Below are 18,829 nucleotides of genomic sequence, written 5' to 3' on the forward strand. Positions count from 1 at the left end.
TTTATGATTTACTCTTTTCACTATCACTGCACTATTTAAAAATAATTTCGGATATCCAAATTCACACTTATAAACTGTATATTCTAGGTTTCTATTTCCAAGCACATAGCCAGATTCAATAACTTCTTAAGAACTTGACACGGATGGCATTTAGAATTTTTTCTTTTCATATTATGCTTTATGCTGCTTTTTAGATTTTTATGAAATATCTTTCACATGGGATCTACAACTTACCTGTGATGATAAAAAAGAATACTTCTATATTTACAGCAACATCTCATATTTTTGTGGTATAAAATTTTCGTGTTTTAAGGTAAAAAATAGTTCAAGGGGATTTGTGTTTTTTTTTTTTTTTTTTTTTTTTTGTTGTTGTTGTTACATATTTGAGATTTTACATTGTGTGGAGCTATTGAATTTTGAACTTCATTCCAAAAAAAAAAAACGAAAATTACCCCACCCCATCCCAAAAATTAATGATTTCATAGTACTGTTTTGTAAATTACAATTTTAGAATCTTAAGACATCTCTTTCTTACCCAATCTGCCACTTTCCTTAAATTTTTTGCCTACCTTATCTAAAATTTTCCCTTTTCAATCATGAAAAATTTGCCAGGCTCCCCTTTTCTTCATTTTTACATATATGTTATATTTTTCTTTTCTTTTTTAACCAGAGATATTTGACAGTTTTCCATTTTCTATCTTGAAGGATTGACAGCTTTTTTTCTATCCTGAACGCTTTCCAAGTTTTCCCTTTTTCTATTTGAAAGATTTGCTAGGTCCCCCTTTTCCTTAGAATTTGTCAGATTCTCCTTTCCCTCTCCCATTTTTACTTTCCCACCTTTCCAGGTTTTACAACTTTCCCTTTTCCCTTTAGGATTTCTTAAGTTCTCCTTTTCTATCCTTAATGATTTTTCAGTGTCCACCTTTCCAACCACCTCCAGTATTGCTCCTTTACCCTTCCATATAATCTGCTAGTGTTCTCTTACCACTGAATTTCTTTCTAAAACAGAGATACACGTGAGGGATAATGCTGAGGGGAGGGACCAAGGCCGTCTTGTTGTCAAACTCCATGGTGAGGAAGTACATCTGGAACTTCCAAATCTCGTTAGATTTCTCCTCAACCTTGGTGAAGATATGGCTGGAGAAAAGGAAGAGTAAATGAAATCATGTCATATAGAGGTAGACTTAATTTCAACATTTTATCCATTATCTTGACAGAGTACATGAAATCTATGGAGATAACAACAGTATTCGAGCTCAAAAGTCAATCAAACAATACAAAATAGAAGCAGAGCAAACATGAAACTCCAAAACACAGAGGTGGGAAAACTGAAGTGTATATTTTACCAAACAAATCCCTCTACTATTTATATTTAAAAATTTTTTAATCAATATAAAATAATAAATAAGCATCAATTTTTAACCTTAAAACTTTAAAACGGTAGCTGTCTGTACATTTAGGTTTACAGCAGTAAACTGGACTCACTTGAAGATGGCAATAAGAAGATTAAAGAGTAGTAAGTTCCCCATGATAAGGTAGCCGGCACACAGGATGTAAACAAGCCAGTACTCTTTCTTACACTTGGCCAGCGCCACCACATGCAACATTGTGCTGTTAAACTTCATTCCATTCACATCTTCCACACAACCAGTTTCACCTGAAACATAATTTATATCAAGATTAAGAAGATAATAAATTCAGGGCCAGTTGTGATTTTAACAAAAACGAACAAAATGTTTACTCTATCGTACAAGATTCAGTACTTAGTAAATATTTCAAAAACTAATAACTACCGTATATACTCGCCTATAAGTCGGTATTTTGGGAGTCAAATATTGGTTCAAAACTCTATGTCCGACTTATAGGTGAGTCATAAATAGATTGGTATTTTTTTTGGAGGCTAAAACGTTGTATCTTATTTTCATTTCCAACGATTATCAAAGAAAATGTCTGGATATATAAGATGTTTTATGTATTCTTTGATTATGTATATTTATAAAGTACAAGTATTTACATATTTTGATAATTTTATTTGTATTTTAAGTGACATTGCCTTTATGTTTAATAATATAAGATTTAATATCAGTGTCATTTTGAAAAATATTAATTGAAACAGGGTTAAAACATCAATGGATTTACTTGAAATTGTCACCAGACTTTGGCAAAAAAAATTGTACCGACTTATAAGCGGGTCAATAGCAAATCTCACCAAAATAACGTCAAAAAATACAACCGACTTATAGGCGAGTATATACGGTAGTTTAGTTTTAGAGGATTGAAAACGGCAATGGGTTTCATTAGATATAATATGGAACGTATCCAGTGAATGTATGTAAATAATTAAAAACTTAGAATGTTATCAAAGCTAATTCAATGGTGAATTTCACTATCAACAATTTCATTGAAGCCAATCACAGGTACTTGTGGACAGGACCCCCCTTCCCCTCCCCAATATATGAATCCTAGCTTGTAATTTTTTTTTTTACAATTTATATTTACTAGTATTAAGCTTCCTTTTCATGCATACAATACGAAAAAATTAGTTAAAACTCCAGATTACCGTTCCTTACAAAAAATACCCCTTTATAATCTCCCTTATTGTGTACAGAATTTACAAGTTAGGGGTCATATATTAAGGGGGAATCCTGTCCACAAGGACCTGTGAAGCCAATAATCTTTAACTCCTCATATTTTAGCCATATTTTGTGACTATCTCAGAGTTTACGCTTACTTAAATTTGTCTTAAAATAAAACTCAGTATTAAAACACTTTCTATTTAAATAACCAGATAGGTAAGTTATATTTTGATATATTTTTTTTCAAAACCTTGATTTTTTTTTATTTGTATTGACTATATAATTAGCTATGTTTTTATATTTTGGTATTGTTCTTATATATTGACTTACTTTCAATAGATTTGTCAAACTCCAATTCTCCATATAGCTCCCAGTATGGATAAAACACAATGTCTTTAATAAGAATAATGATATCCTTTATACATGATACATTTTTCTGTCTGTACAGCAGTGATTGGCTGGCGACGCCATAAGCCAAGAGAAAGACCATCACAAGCAAGAGAAACGTACACAATTCCTCAAACTAAAAATCACCAAAGGTTCAATAAATATAATTATTAAATGTAAATCAAAGGTCCGAGTCTTTCGAATAAATCTTGAAATTAAAGGAACTCACACATTATAAGTATCTTCTTTTTTACTACTTCACTTTTCTTTATCTAGTTTGTACATGAAATTTAGCTGAACACTACTCTTGAAAGGCATTGACCGCCATATTTCTTTTTCATCGCCGCTATTCAAACAACCACTATATAAGCCAAAGACTTTTTAACAGTTCAAAGTATTTCTCTGTAGAGGTCTCACCTGAGAGGACGTACATCTTATTTGTCGTTTTAATTGGTCACAATGAAATTATCAATTGTTACGCACTTTTTTCGAGCCAGGAGAAAACTAACATTAAACAAGTTATTGATTTATTTTCGTTAAAAATTTGCACTTAAAACAATGAATAAACGCAAAGAAATCTGAGGCCACGAAAGGAATACTACAACAGCATGACTACGTTGGGCCAACGTTGGTCAATGGTTGTAGTGGTGGTCGATGGTTGGCGTTGGGTATGCTATGTTGGGCCAACGTAGGGCCAACGTTACATTGTCAATTTTCTCTATAGTACCCAACCATGTTGGTATCCTTACATTGGCCCAACGTTGGCCCAACGTTAACCAGCACATACTTGCTATCTTTTTCAATGAAGGTTGGATCCTTACGTTGGCCCAACGTTGGTACAATGTTAACCGACTTCTGTTTGCTCTATTTTCCAAGGAAGTTGGGATTCATACATCGGCCCAACGTTGGGCCAACGTTGACCGACTCTTATTTGGTATCTTTTCCAAGGAAGTTGGGATTCTCACGTTGGCCCAACGTTGGTCCAACATCATCCGATTTCTATTTGCTCTATTTCCGAGTAAGTTGGCACTTATACATTGGCCCAACGTTGGTCCAACGTTAACTAACCAATATAAGCTATATTTTCTATATAGGCACGAATTCGTATAATTTGTAATTGCATTCCTAAAGACATGCCTATTCAAGCTAGCAGTACGTTGGACCAACGTTGGCCCTCCATAAACACGAGTATTCATACCTTGGACACATGATTATTGTTAATTGGTCCATAAATTAAATATATATGATGTACAATGTAAGTTTTGAGGTAATGATGTACATATACAAGTTAGTAGAAGTACGTTTTTTTATAATATAAGCCCAGTCTGCCTAAGACTACTAATGTTAAGATATTGTGCATCTGCTTAATAACTGATAGCAAAATGGCGATTTGAACTTAATTTATTGAAAGGAAAAATGTTTTAAATAAAAATGTTCTCTGTTCTACACACTTTGTAAAGCAGATATAGTTATGAAATGTTGCATTCAAGTTCAGATACCATCCAGTCTGTTGATTTCTTATACAATTTATAATTCCATGAGTGTATTATAACGGGGGAAAATAACTTAAGACAAAATTGAGAGTTACCCTACAACAGTTTACATAATATAGAATTTGATGACTAATTGGAAAATATTCCCAGAGACAGGATGCGAAAAGAGGTAAAATACACATAAATCAAGATAACGTTTCTAACCAGCTTTATAATTGCATTGAAACAAAACACTAAACCGAGAGAGTCGCAGCGATTTAAATGGTGATGCTGTCAAATTTAATTACCCACATGTGGATGTTTCACTCAAAACGCGGGCAAGTAAGAGAAAGGGAAATTCAAATTCTATGGATTAAACAACAGTGTGTCTGAAAAGAGATGTAAGTAAAAATATTTTCATAATCAAATAATATATATATTAAGAGAAATTTATTGTGTTTAAAAGCTAGAATGTAAATTAAATAATGGTTAGTTTGTGATATCTAACTTGTTTTGTTTGTAGGTAAGCTTCTCCTAACTTTCAAACCATTGTATACTCATTGTATCTTTTAAATATTGATTTTAATATTTGAATTTGGAACATTCATTGATCTTGCATTTGTATAGTCATTTGTTTAGTCATTTGTATTTGTACTTAATAATCATGGCAACACGAGGATCGTCATATTGGTCTATTAGACGACAGGTTAGAAAAAATCTTGAGGGACATTTTCTAGATATAAGCACTATGAATTCAGAATTACAAGCTACAAACTCAAATGCATCAGATTTGATTCCCGAACCTGTATCTCATGATTTTCAAAATAGGGAGTGTTTGGATACAAGGGCGGGACTGAATCCTGAAGGCACTAGTAATAATCAAGGGGAAACTGATTTTGAGAGGGAAAATGATACTGATCATGGTCACGTTGATCTTGAAACGCTTTTAGACAATCAGTTCTATTCTGATAAGGAGTCTGATTCTGAGTTAGAAATTAATCAATGTGAAGAGATTTCTGAGGAACTAAGAAAGTGGGCTGTTGAACACCAAGTTCCCAATGTTACTATTTCTGATTTAATAAAAATTCTTAGAAAATATCATCCTTCACTACCTAAGGATGCACGAACTTTGTTAAATACGAAAGTAAATTACTTAATTCCAAACAAGTGCGGGGGACAGTATTACCATTTTGGCTTATCTGTAACTGTGACTCAACAACTCAGACTCAATTCATTAATTGACACTTTACCCGATCAACACTGTTTAAAGATTCAAATAAATATAGATGGTTTACCATTATTTAAAAGTACAAGTGATCAATTTTGGCCAATTTTAGGGAGGTTTACAAACATTCCGATTAAAAAGCCATTTGTTATTGCTCTCTATTACGGTCATTCCAAACCAGAAAATGCCAATGAATTCCTTGAAGAATTTGTGAATGAGTATTTGGAAATACAAAGAAACGGACTTCAGTGTTGTGGTAAAGTTTTCAAAATTTTGATTGATTCAGTAATATGTGATTCACCAGCTAAAGCCTTTGTTAAATGTGTCAAATCTTATTCTGGTTACCATGGCTGTGATAAGTGCACTCAGAATGGGGTCTGGGAAGGTAAAATGACATTTCCAGAAACCAATGCCCCTCTCAGAACTGATTATTCTTTTGAAAGGAGACAAGATGAAGACCATCACAAGGGAATTTCTTGTCTGACTCGAATTGAGATAGGGATGGTCTCACAAATACCCATTGATTACATGCATTTGGTTTGTCTTGGGGTCGTAAAAAGATTACTTCTTCTGTGGATAAAAGGTCCTTTGAAGTGTAGACTTGGGTCAAGGGTCATTGAGCAAATTTCGTCTTGTTTAATTGACTTAAAACAAAGTATACCATCAGAGTTTGCAAGAAAACCCAGATCTTTAAAAGAAATAGATAGGTGGAAAGCGACAGAATTCAGGCAGTTTTTGTTATATACAGGTCTAATTGCTCTTTACGGGACCATTCACCAAAATATGTATAAAAATTTTTTGCTTTTGTCTGTAGGAATGCATATCTTGTTGAACGAAAGACTTTGTCAAGAATATAATGTATATGCAAATGACCTGCTTGTTGCTTTTGTTTCCCACTTTTATGAAGTGTATGGGCGTGATATGGCAGTCTACAATGTGCATGCATTAGTTCATTTGGCAAATGATGCCCATAAATTTGGCAGTTTAGAAAATATTTCAGCGTTTCCTTTTGAAAATTTCTTGTCAAATTTAAAGAGAATGGTACGGAAACCAGAATTCCCATTGCCTCAAATCATTCGTAGGCTTTCAGAGCAAGCAGACACAAAAAAAGAACAAAAATTATACCCCAAATTAACAAAAAGTCATAGTAATGGACCTGTTCCAGATACCATCATAGATGGTCATCAGTTCCATAAGGTAGAAACAGAAAAATATGTGTTAAAAACAAAATTTAAGGACAGCTGTGTACGAATAAATGGAAAAGTTTCTTTGGTGAAAAATATTGTATTATCTGATGATGATAAAATTTTTGTAGTTTATCAATCGTTTCAACAAATGGAAAACTTTTTTACTGTTCCCTTGGAGTCAAATCTGCTAGGAATTGTAATAGTTTCTAATCTGGACAACAACATTCAAGTTTCTAAGCTATGTGACATAGATGCAAAATGTGTTATTTTGCCATTTAAAAATAAATATGTTGCTGTCCCCTTTACAGACGCAGTTTAATAACAAAGGAAATAATGCAGCTGTTAATGGCATGTCAGTTTTATTATGTAGAATTGAAAACACTTATTATGACTAGTTGTTGCTGTCTCTTGTAAAATTGATGTAAACTTATGCAAGATTAATTAATGTTAACATTATAAATTTCTATAAAGAAATTTGAAAACAATATGCAGGTCATCAGATTATAAGTATGCAGTGGTTGAATTCCCAGAAGAGGAAGAGGTTGAAGTGGTACCAATAGTGTGGCTGACATCAAAAGACACAAAATGTCGCTGGCCACCATATAGGTCTTCAGACAAAACAAAATTAGCTATCAAAGGGGCCATAGAACCTACAAGTGATTTTTTAACTCTTCCAGTGAGAGTTTTGAAAAAATACAGTAAGTTATTAGTAATCTTTGACTATTCAATTGGTTAAATTGATTTCCATGCCAATACATCTACATGTAAATTATGCATTTTGTTGATTTATCCATGCAGTCTAACAATAATATTGATGAATCTGATACCAAATGCCATATAAAAATAATTTTGTAAATTTGCATAAGTGATGGAAAGAGATAAATGTTATGTTTCTTTATTTCTTTTTAAGGTGATTATTTAGAGGCTCGAAAGCATTTGACAAAGGCAACATATACCTCAGATCTGCAAACTGATGCAGAAGAAGATAATGCTAGTGTTGCCAAAAAAAGATCTAAAAGGTATGTCAGTGTGCACGTACTTGTAAAATCATGTACATGTAAGTGTGTTATACTTATAGATATCTATTTAATTTACAATATGTATTAATCTAAATTTGGTAAATTCATGCATGGTTCATTTTAGAAGTTTTCTAGATCTGTTGTTATTTTATATGTATATAAAAAAAATCATTAAATATTAAGTTTATGATTTTAAAAAAAAATAAACATTGCATTAATTTGGAAATTATTTCTGAAATCAAATTACATGTATATGCAAACAACAATGTGCTATTTGATTAAATATTTTGAATTCAAATTTAGACCAAATCCTAGATTTCTCTCCTCGGACGAGTCAGAAGAGGAACCAGAAATGCCAAACATTCGAAGGAGGCAGTCTCCAAGAAAAAAGAGAGATGCAACAAATGTACCCCCGTTACCAGCTCTACCACCACCACCTTCTCCCCAAAGACAGGAGACCAGACAATCAGTTGACTGTCAGAGAGCAACCGTCAGTGGCAGAATACATGCCACAAGTTCTACTAGTTCTGGATCTTTCCCATCAGTAGAGCTAAATTCAACGTTCTTTGATAAAGGTCCCTATCCAACAACTACAACTGGTATGTGGATAATAAATGTATAAAATTTCATCTTTGAATTGAGATGAAGTTTATAGAAAATGAGCATCTCAAGGATAACAAAATTAAAATTACTGTATTTGGTCAAAAAACTAGGTGGATTTTATGATACATGTCAATTTGTTTTACCTTAGCTTTAGATAAGAAGATTCTTGAATGTATAGAAGAAGTAAAAGTACAAACGCATCACAACACCAAACTGCTTCAGGCCATTATGAAAAAGCTTGATGGACTGTCAGTGGCAGATGATGCTACAGAGGAGGGAGCAAATGAAATTAACATCAATTTTCCGCTGACAACAAAAGACATGCTTCTTGAATTAGAGGATAATCTGCAGAACGAAAACACTGTCAGGAAGTTGGTATGTAAATCATTTACAAAATTGTATATCTACCTCATTTACCTTGTTCAGTTGCTAGAATTATTTACAATATTTGGATTTTCTTAAAGGTTAAGTCTTTGAGTACCATTGGAGGTGAAAATGTGAAGAATTCTGTTAGACGCCTTTTGGGCCACATGATCTCCAGTGAATTAGCAAAGACCATTAACTGGGTTGGAAAAGGCGGAAAGATTGCCTTTTCAACATTGAAACTTAACAACGTTTTAAAAGGTATGTGTATATTTTAAAAAAAAAATGATATTTGCCTATTTGATACTGTCGGATAATTAAATTAAGTAACATGATAAGAAAAAGTAGGTATGCAAAACCTTCAAGTTTAATACATGAAATTTTGAATCAGTCATAAGGATTAATTATTGTTTATCAATTCGGATTAACTATAGTAGAATTTTTTGTGGGGGGTTAGAATAGATTAAAAAATATGAGTGAATAATATTCAAACAATAATTAAGGAACATAGGTGTTAAGTTGATTTACTGATATTACTATTTTATTATAACAGCTACCATACGGAAAAATAGACTTTGTGCAACATCAACTGATTCTGAAATAGCAGTTATTGCAAAAGATTGGTTTAGATTTGCTGGTGACAGGGATGGAGGCAGGAAAAAAAGGGAAGAAATAAGAAAGGCAAAAGTTGCAGAAGAAGGCCGAGAGCAATCAGCTGTGGCAGAACCTGCAAGTGACACTGAACTTTAATATTTTAAAGGCAGCAGTTATGTACATTGATCATACACCAGCTATCGTTCTAGAGACTCTCATATTTTAATTTTAATCCAATAATTATTTTAAAATTGCATTCATACAGAAAACAGGATAAAAATAAATTTGTAAATTTATCAGAATTTGCCTTGCAATTGATTTCGAATTTTGAAACTGGTCTATTTTTGGTCCCAAATATATGTTAAATCACTGTTGATTTATAGATGTTGGACACTTTTTCATATTGGCAATGGATTAGTAGAGAAAATATCTCGAGCTATAAAAATACTGCGCATTGATTAATGGACACAGAATCATCATTCAGCCAAGACAAGAATGGAATGAAGAATTGGGCCATTGTTAGAACACTGTTGGCTAATGGTTATTATGCCATTGTTGGGTAGATGTTGGGCCAACATAAAACATAGATGGGCCATTGATGGGCCATCGTTGGGCCTTCATTGGTATAATCATTGTTGGTTGATGGATGTTGGGCCACTGTTGGCCCTACGTTGGTAAAAATCACCGTTGGTTTTTGAACGTTGGGCCATCGTTGGGCCAGTGCTGACCTCGTGTAGTAATGAAAAGCATGTACGTTGCGCCAACGTTGGGCCAACATGTTGGGCCAACGTAGGGCCGATGAGCAAACTTGCATTGGGCCAACGTATGGTTGCCAACATTGGCCCAACGCAGTCAACAACTGTGCGCCAACGTTGGGCCAACGTAGTCATGCTATCTGGGGGGACCTCGGTTTATTCTGAAGAACTTGTCTCTATAGGTCCCACAGTGGGGTTCTAACGCGCGTTCGCCACATGAACGATTAGACCGGACCTGGGGTAATGGTAATGTGTAATGGTAATGCATTGTAATCATTACATTTTTTCAAAGTAATGGGGTGTAATGTGTAATGGATCCTTCTTTCAATAACAAGTAATTGTAATGTAATGCATTACTTGAAAAAATGTCTTTAATTACCAATTACTTTTCAATTACATTTCAATTGCATTTATTATGTTAGTCTCTTTTTATTTTTGAATCTGAAACAAATAAATATCACTGAGAAATTATTTTTTATTAATAATGTAAGAGTCTTAAAATTAAAATCCTTTATCATACAATATTTTCTATATTATTAAATGGCAATTGAAGAGAAACCAGAACCAGTGAAAAATATTACTTGTAATTATCACTTTTTGTTGTGTTATTTATGGCTTCGTAGTTTATGCCTGTTAAGCTTATTAGAAGTGCTAATTAATTCATTAAGTTTTTAATACTCCTAATATATTTATAGCATTATCTTTTAATAAAATATTATAGTAGGAAATGTTCAATAAATCATCTAGTACCGGGTAATTAAATAAACAAAAACAACAGAGAAACTAACATCAGATATTGAACAAAATACAACATTGAAAGTGTTCTGATCCACTTTCTTTGACAATGTAGATTGGATTGGTAAACTACATGAACATGATTCATGAATCCAAAATCCAAATACCACTCTGATTTATAGATCTGAGGGAAAGCATATTATCTAGCAAAAAGTGTGAATTTTTATTTATAGGTATAAATTGTGCGGTGATACGTTTTGTGTTTTTCTCTAATAAAATGTAATGTGTAATGTAATTAATTACTTTAACAAAGTATTTACTAATTGTAATTTAATTAATTACATTTCTAAATGAGAGTAATGGAAGTTGTAATCGTAATGATAAAAAGTCCAAAGTAATTGTAATGTAATGTATTACATTTCAAAGTAACTGTAATGTAATGAATTACATTTCAAAGTGATTGTAATGTAATGAATTACATTTCAAAGTGATTGTAATGTAATGAATTACATTTCAAAGTAATTGTAATGTAATCAATTACATTTCAAAGTAATTGTAATGTAATGAATTACATTTCAAAGTAATTGTAATGTAATGAATTACATTTCAAAGTAATTGTAATGTAATGAATTACATTTCAAAGTAATTGACCCCAGGTTTGGATAAGACCTTATGCAAAGGTTGAACTTTACTCACCATGTCGGCGTACTCGTTCTCCCCTAACCAGTAGGTGTGTTCCCCGCGGTCGGCCTCCTCGTTATGTTTCAGGATATAATGAACGTTATCCTCCCAAATCAGGTGCCTGTTAAAATAACAACAAAAGTTAATAAAAGTAGATGTATTGATAAAATCTTTGGGAAAGTTAGAAGGTTACAAAATATGATTTCATTTTAAAAAGTAATTCAATATATTAGGTTGATTTTCTTTACAAACAAGAGGCTCATGGGCCACATCGATCACCTAAGCACTGTGGCTAGGAAAATGTAGAAATTGGTTTATTAGCCTATTATAAAGTTTAGGATTTGCTATTCTTGAGAGGATGAATTTAATGAATTTTCTATATATTTCTTTGTAATTTTTGGTCAGCCACTTTGGCCCCGCCCTACCCCCTGGGGTCATAAGTGGCACAAACTTGAATTTACACTGTCTAAGAATGCTTCCATATAAATATGACCAAACACGGCTTTGCTATTCTTAAGAAGAAGATTTAAAATAATTTTCGTACATATTTCAATGTAAAACTTTGGTCGGCCATTGTGGCCCCGCACTACGCCCGAATGTCATGATGTGAACAAACTTGAATCTACACTACCTGGGAATGCTTCCATATAATTATGACCAATTATAGCTTTGATATGCTTGAGAAGAAGATTTTTAAATAATGTTCCTATATATTTCTATGTAAAACTTTGAAAGGCCCTTGTGGCCCCGCCCTACCCCTGGTGGTCATATGCATGATTTGAACAAACTTGAATCTACACCAACTTGGGATGCTTCCATATAAATATGACCAATCATGGCTTTGCTTTTCATGAGAAAAAGATTTTAAAATAATTTTCCTATATATTTCTTTGTAAAACTTTAGTAGGCCATTGTGGCCTTGCCCAGCCCCCGGGGGTCATGATTTGAACAAATTTAAATCTACACTACCTGAGGATGATTCAACATGAGTTGCATCTTTCTTGGCCCAGTAGTTCTTGAGAAGAAAATTTTTAAAAAATGATATTAATTTTTACTAATTCCTGATTTCACCCCTTGGAAGTGGGTGTTGCTCTTCATTTGAACAAACTTAAATCCCTTTTACCAAAGGATACTTTGTGGCAGGTTTGGTTAAAATTGGCGAAGTGGTTCTTGAGAAGAAGATGAAAATGTGAAAAGCTTACAGAGAGACGGACAGACAGACAAACAGACAGACGGACGCCGGAAAAAATGTGATCAGAAAAGCCCACTTGAGCTTTCAGCTCAGGTGAGCTAAAAAAATCATTTTTCGTTTCAAAACTGTTGTCAAATGTTTCATCATCAAGTCCCTTGGTAAGCCCCTACCTTACTTAATTTTAAGATTTTCATTGGTTGAAATTTAAAAACCTAGGGTATGAATAGGGAGTAGTCCTTATTCTTGCAGGGAGTTATCCTTTGAGTTAGAAGCCATTTTTGCTATTTTTCAGATGACTTTTTTTTTTATTCTGCCTTCAGATGAAAATATCTAGAGACTGCATTGTGGTACGTAATTAAACATTAAGCTCAGCATCTGGTTTAAGTAATTCCAGGAATTCTTTTCTACAAATTTGAAATTAGCTGACCTGAGAGCTTCTTCTTCCGGGGAGTAGATCTTTTTGTATTCTTGTTTGTACTGGAGCCAGAAGTAATCTAGATTGCTATCTAGATCTGTCTTGGAGATCGGTGTAGCGAAAGCTGCCACGAATAAACCGACGATCGCCAATAAAGCTCTCATCTAAAGTAGGAAAAAACTCAGCATTTAATGTTAAGTCTTACCTTGTGTAGCGATCTAAAGTGTAGATGGGGGATCAAAGGACCTGATAATTTATAAAGCAGGCGAAAAAAAAATATTTATTTTTTCATAGTTTGTTAAGGAGGCTAAAGGTCAACAAATTAATAGAAGAGACATGTATATAACTTATTTTTAGATATAATAACTTAAGTTGTCAGCTATTATTTGACAAAGAAAAATTTCCAAAAATATTGTTTTAAAATTCGATATTTTTTTGTAAATCATCATACATCCTCTATACAGAGTTGTTGTTCCCGCTACACCCCCACATGTACACATACACATGTATGTGGGAGCGTAGCGGGAACGAAAACTCTGAATAGAGAATAATCTTCATATGAAACTCTTCTTCCAAAGGAGATCAATACAGTCTAAAATGGTCATAACCTCCAGCCCTTTTCATTTGTCAAAAATTTAGAAATTATTAAAAAGAAGTTTTGAAGTCTTGGCAAAATATTTTCTGAGATCGACTCTCTACGTGAAAAAATAATTAATATTTCAACATTAGACAAATATATAAATTAAACTAATATGAATAAAATGTTTTGTTGTTAAAAGAATTGTTTCTTTTTTACTGTCTAGTGAATCCATGTGTTTCTCAGAGCTAAATTTCAGCAAATCTATAGAAAACTTAAAAAAAGGTAGGCTGAACTAGTATGTTTTTGATCAAACGATAAATGATTTATTACAATTAACTGTCCTTTTCATCAAATTTAACCATCGTTAAATATATTTACATTTACATCGTTCTGTTCGCATTTCGAGCTCGGCCAAATATTGATTCCCCAGGAAGAGAAAGTATTCCATTGACAACGAAAAACACAATAATTGTTTAAATTAAGGGTTTAGTTATATAAAATGTTAAGGCGTGTGTTCGAAACTGGACAACGCAGATCTGGAAAGTTACATTCCTGAGTATTTGAACGATTTCAATCATTTATAGTTTTTTAAAGCAAGTATAAAAATGGATCATCCGTGCAAAGCTTTTTTTTCTCTTCCTTTTTATTTTTTCAGATTTATTCGCGTATTTAATACATATTTTTCGCACATACTAAAAAGCCGTGTTCAGGAAAAAAATGTAATTTCTGTGTAAAAATATGCATGTTATATTTGAAGTATATATAGATTAAACTAGAGGTACTGTGAGGAATGAGCTCACTAAATGATACCCCCACCTCCCACAATGTCCATGTGTTGCTATATATTGTTTTACGATAGTGTGTAAATAGGAATAACTCCTATCAAATGTTATCCAGAAGCATCTATATGTGACGTCATAGGTAAATATAACATATAATGGCAATGTCCATGTTTTGCTATGGGAAACCTAAAACACCTGTCGAATAAAAAAGTAAAATAGGAGGTGTACAATGGCAATTTGTAATTAAAATTATGTGTAAGTTTCATTAAATATCACTCAGTAGTATAAGGACTTGCGGATAAGAGATAAAGCGTAACAGACGGACGGACGTACAGACGGACGGAAATCCCGACTACTATATACCCTTCCACTTTTCAGGCGAGGCCAGGGGTATAGCAATCTATGAAATATTATTTTATAAACCTAAAACAATTATATGAATTTTATCTCCGGAATTGTAAAGGTATCTAAGTATCTTACCTTGATCTCCTGGGCAATAGGTGCCCGTTATTGGGTACTTTTCCTTAAATAGACACCATGGCGCTTGCTCCTGACGGGTCAGTTGATGCCTCCAATCGCATCGTCGCGGGTCTTTTCGTCAGAGGTCGGAAAAACAACCTTGAATGTATCAACATCACCGGATTTAAAAAATTTATACATTTCCTGTTTATCAAAGGATAGACGGAGTCCATTCTATGGTATATTTTAGAAGACTATTGAAGTGACCAGAGGATATTTGGATAAATTAGCTACAACAAATAAGATTTAAAGATTATGCAAAAGATTGGAAATTATCTTAAAAGTGCATTAAAATTTTAAAACCTACTCAAAGTCAGAAGTAATAGCAATTAGATTTAAATGTGACGCACCAAGCAAAAATCTCCTTTATCTCTATTATGACGTAACGTCAAAACACGTGTCTGAAGTCAAACGGGTAAAAATCGACGTAAAAACGCCTACTCGAGAGTCCTCCCGAGAGAAACAAGGAAATTATATTATGCTAGAAGGAAGATTTTTGGGTGTGGTTTGATTTAGTTCATTCTTTAAGAAGTTAATTTGATTTTTGATTTTTCCTTTTTATAATTAAGTGTATATTATTAAAGATGTACAGTCGTGCTTAAAAAATTCCCGTAAGGCTGTTTTTAAAATGAAATTTGTATGCCATCTCACTATTCGGGTTAAAATAATTGCGTTGATATAGGTAGGTCGAATTTTTTGTCGGAAATTTTCAATGGTGAATAAAGTTGAAGGCATTTCTGAAATGAAAAAAAAAGTTGAAAATTCCGGAATAAATATTTTTGTGAGATGAAACAAACAAGTTTTTATGATAGTGTTTGCTTTTAAATTTTAAAATATGCAACTGTTTCATCGTTATGCAAGTTTTTTTAAAAAAGGGTCTTTTTGGTATTTTGTCTGTTTTGTTGGTTGTTTTTTACTTTTATATCATTTTGTCTGGTTACTGGATCTGGTTGTAAACTCCGGGATCAATCGTGAGAGGTGTTAAGGGCCAAGGAAAGCATTCCTCCGATTCCCAGGTCCTGACCAGACAAAGTTCATTAGGTTCGTAATGTCCAAGTTTGCATCTCATCTCCCTCGGATATATTTTTTTCTCTTTCTGCATGTGTAGGGTATTACAGATTATGGGGAGTGGCGATGTTACCCAACCTGCATAAATTCAACCAGAAAGAGACAAAATCCAGCTTTCAACTCTTTATTTAAGTACATAATCTATTTCTAATATTGATAATTACAATTAATAATTTTACAAAAGATACTAAACCATATTGAAACGATAACTACTTATCATATAAAACGTTTAACTTGTAAATAAAATAAGCCATGTAAAAATTAAATAATTTTGACCAAAACGCGCGCAAGTCTACAAAATAATCTTACCTGTATAAATGCAACCAGAAAGAGACAAAATCCAGCTTTCCACTGTCTCATTGAGCTACTTTTATACTCCCGTACATGCCATGTATATTTTAGTATTTCTTTAATTACTTTAATCCTTATAGAGCTTGCGTTCGTTATCTTTGTCAGACTAAATGATATATCTTTGAGAACCGTCCAGGTTTAAAGTTAAACTCTCATCGGTTATCAGCATCTTTAATCCCTTCTAACCAAATCCGTCTTCTCATACAAAAGTAAGTAGATTAATTTTTATCTTCAGAGCTCGTTTCTGCTAGCTCTCTAAGTCGAATAGTGCAAATCCATAAAATATATTACAACCCTATTTTTACTGTAATTTGTGTTATAATAGAAGTGTGTGACCAAAATTTCAAGGTACCTTTTTAATAGTAAAAGAAATGTTGGGATAAAAAGTAGGGGGGTACATTTAGATGACATAATATATATAGTAATTGTGTCTATGTATTTCCTTTGTTTAAGCCATCTGAAAATACGTTCATTTTAAATAAATTTCAATGAATATTTAAGTCGGCGCGATGATATCAAATAAGTATCACTTTGAACCCTCGATTGTATGTAAAATTCGCAGCAAGACAGATTATTCCGAATAAACTCTTTAAACAAATCTTGGGGATTTACAAAAAAATGCAGTGAATGAGAATGAAAAAGATTGTTATGTATTTGTATATTTTTGTATATATATGATACTTATTCTGTACTCTTTATCATGTTTATATTTTGTACATGTAAATCTCTGATGAGCCTTTGGCTTAAAGAATAAAGAAAGAAAGAGTTTGCACTTTTAGTCTGACTAAAGATAACGAATGCGAGCTCTGCAGATAAAAAAAATAAATTAAAGAGACTGATCAATAGATATCGAACTTTCGAACCGGACGGTCCCACGAAATAAATCATGGGAATGCAACTGCTACTTACTTGTTTATGAAAAGATGCATTTGGTTAGGGTGAAGAAGGAACCAACAGTATTTAAGTGACCAGAGGATATTTGGATAAATTAGCTACAACAAATAAGATTTAAAGATTATGCAAAAGATTGGAAATTATTTTAAAAGTGCATTAAAAGTTTAAAACCTACTCAAGGTAAGATGTAATAGTAATTAAATTTAAATTAAATTTTAAAGTAATTATTGCAAATTTCGAAGGAGTTACAAATATGGAGACGTAAATCTACAAAGTTACACCTAACATGAAATGAGCGGACGGGATAATGTAGCATCTATCTCGCCCATATGCGAATAAAATGTTTTTATCTTGGCAGTGCAATATTCTTGGCGCAGTTATCTCTCCTTTTTTTTCGGCACGAGTTATCTAACTTTCAATTACATAAAGAAAGGTGCTCGTGCTGCAAATACTCTCTTTGCAGGTTAAAGGGTTTCCTTTTGTGTTCAGCCAAATGAAACTCGTGTAAAATAAAAATATCAATATCTTAATAAATACTTCTTGCTTTTTCATAAAACATGACCCATGGCACCTTCTATTGGAGAGCTGTCCTGAAATGCAATCAATTTGGTTGTCACTTGCAATGGCTTGCAGCAGCAATGTGCATAATACACTTGCAGGACTGCACAGCTGCAGGTCTAATAAAACAAAAACATGGCATTTGTTGTATATGTACAGATAGTTTAACCTAATGGCTACAATTATATGTTTTGTTCCCAGCAATTATATGCGTCTTTTTTCTATAATTGTATGTTTTTCACCACCTAGGCATGTCTGCAATGCGAAATCGGTGGACTGCCATTCCAATGATTCCGGTATTGAAAATTATTGAATATTTCTGTTATCTGTTGTCTCTAGTTCCCCAATTACACAAAGCATTTATACGTACTAGTAGATATCTCTTAAAAATAAGTCCATGTGTTTAAAGTATCGATCGACATATTTAATATTGTTTTTGATATAAGTTATACAGATGTTTACATCGTATCAAAGAATGTCCCATCTTGGATTTTACAATGGACCTGATAAATTAATACGCACCCAGTTTTAGCAGTTTCGATTGAAGTTAACGCCTGTTATTTCATTTGCAGGTAAGGCTTTAAAATACTTTTTTGTTAAATAAGTATATTTATCCTGGAGGTGCAGTCGATGTCAAATAATTTTAAAGAATATTGCACGAAAATTAAGAACTATATTTGCTATTCGTAGTTTATTTCTGATGTCTGTCATGTGATATTCGGCTAAAGTGAAAGTAGGAGCTGGTAAGTCGAATTTTTGTGTTTATTAGCTCTTCTGAGCCAACTTTGTCATTTGATGCATCTTGAGTTTTCGGAGCATGTCTACCAAAAAGTAGGTCACGGTGACCTAGTTTTGACATTTTATGGCTATATT

At 32.9% G+C, this 18,829-nt stretch overlaps 2 protein-coding genes across 2 annotated transcripts; one reads left to right on the top strand and one right to left on the bottom strand.

Moving 5' to 3' along the window:
- Positions 1 to 954: 954 nt before the first annotated feature.
- Positions 955 to 1,665, bottom strand: LOC134233671 (transient receptor potential cation channel subfamily M member 4-like; the record flags this gene model as incomplete). Its single annotated transcript, XM_062715660.1, has 2 exons — positions 1,486 to 1,665; positions 955 to 1,137 (listed from the first exon to the last, which is right to left on the bottom strand). Coding segments are annotated over exons 1-2 (323 nt in total), but the record flags the coding sequence as incomplete, so codon positions are not given.
- A 2,421-nt stretch (positions 1,666 to 4,086) lies between these two features.
- Positions 4,087 to 9,778, top strand: LOC134233672 (uncharacterized). The gene is made up of 7 exons (XM_062715661.1): positions 4,087 to 4,836; positions 7,340 to 7,545; positions 7,758 to 7,866; positions 8,170 to 8,465; positions 8,618 to 8,844; positions 8,934 to 9,093; positions 9,386 to 9,778. Coding segments are annotated over exons 1-7 (1,197 nt in total). The 5' UTR covers positions 4,087 to 4,834; the 3' UTR covers positions 9,583 to 9,778.
- The last annotated feature ends 9,051 nt before the right edge of the window (positions 9,779 to 18,829 follow it).

Source organism: Saccostrea cucullata, unplaced genomic scaffold (genome assembly GCF_032062105.1).
Source record: "Saccostrea cucullata isolate Sc308-1 unplaced genomic scaffold, CSIRO_AGI_Scuc_v1 ctg11635, whole genome shotgun sequence".
Classification (NCBI taxonomy): Eukaryota; Metazoa; Mollusca; class Bivalvia; order Ostreida; family Ostreidae; genus Saccostrea; species Saccostrea cuccullata.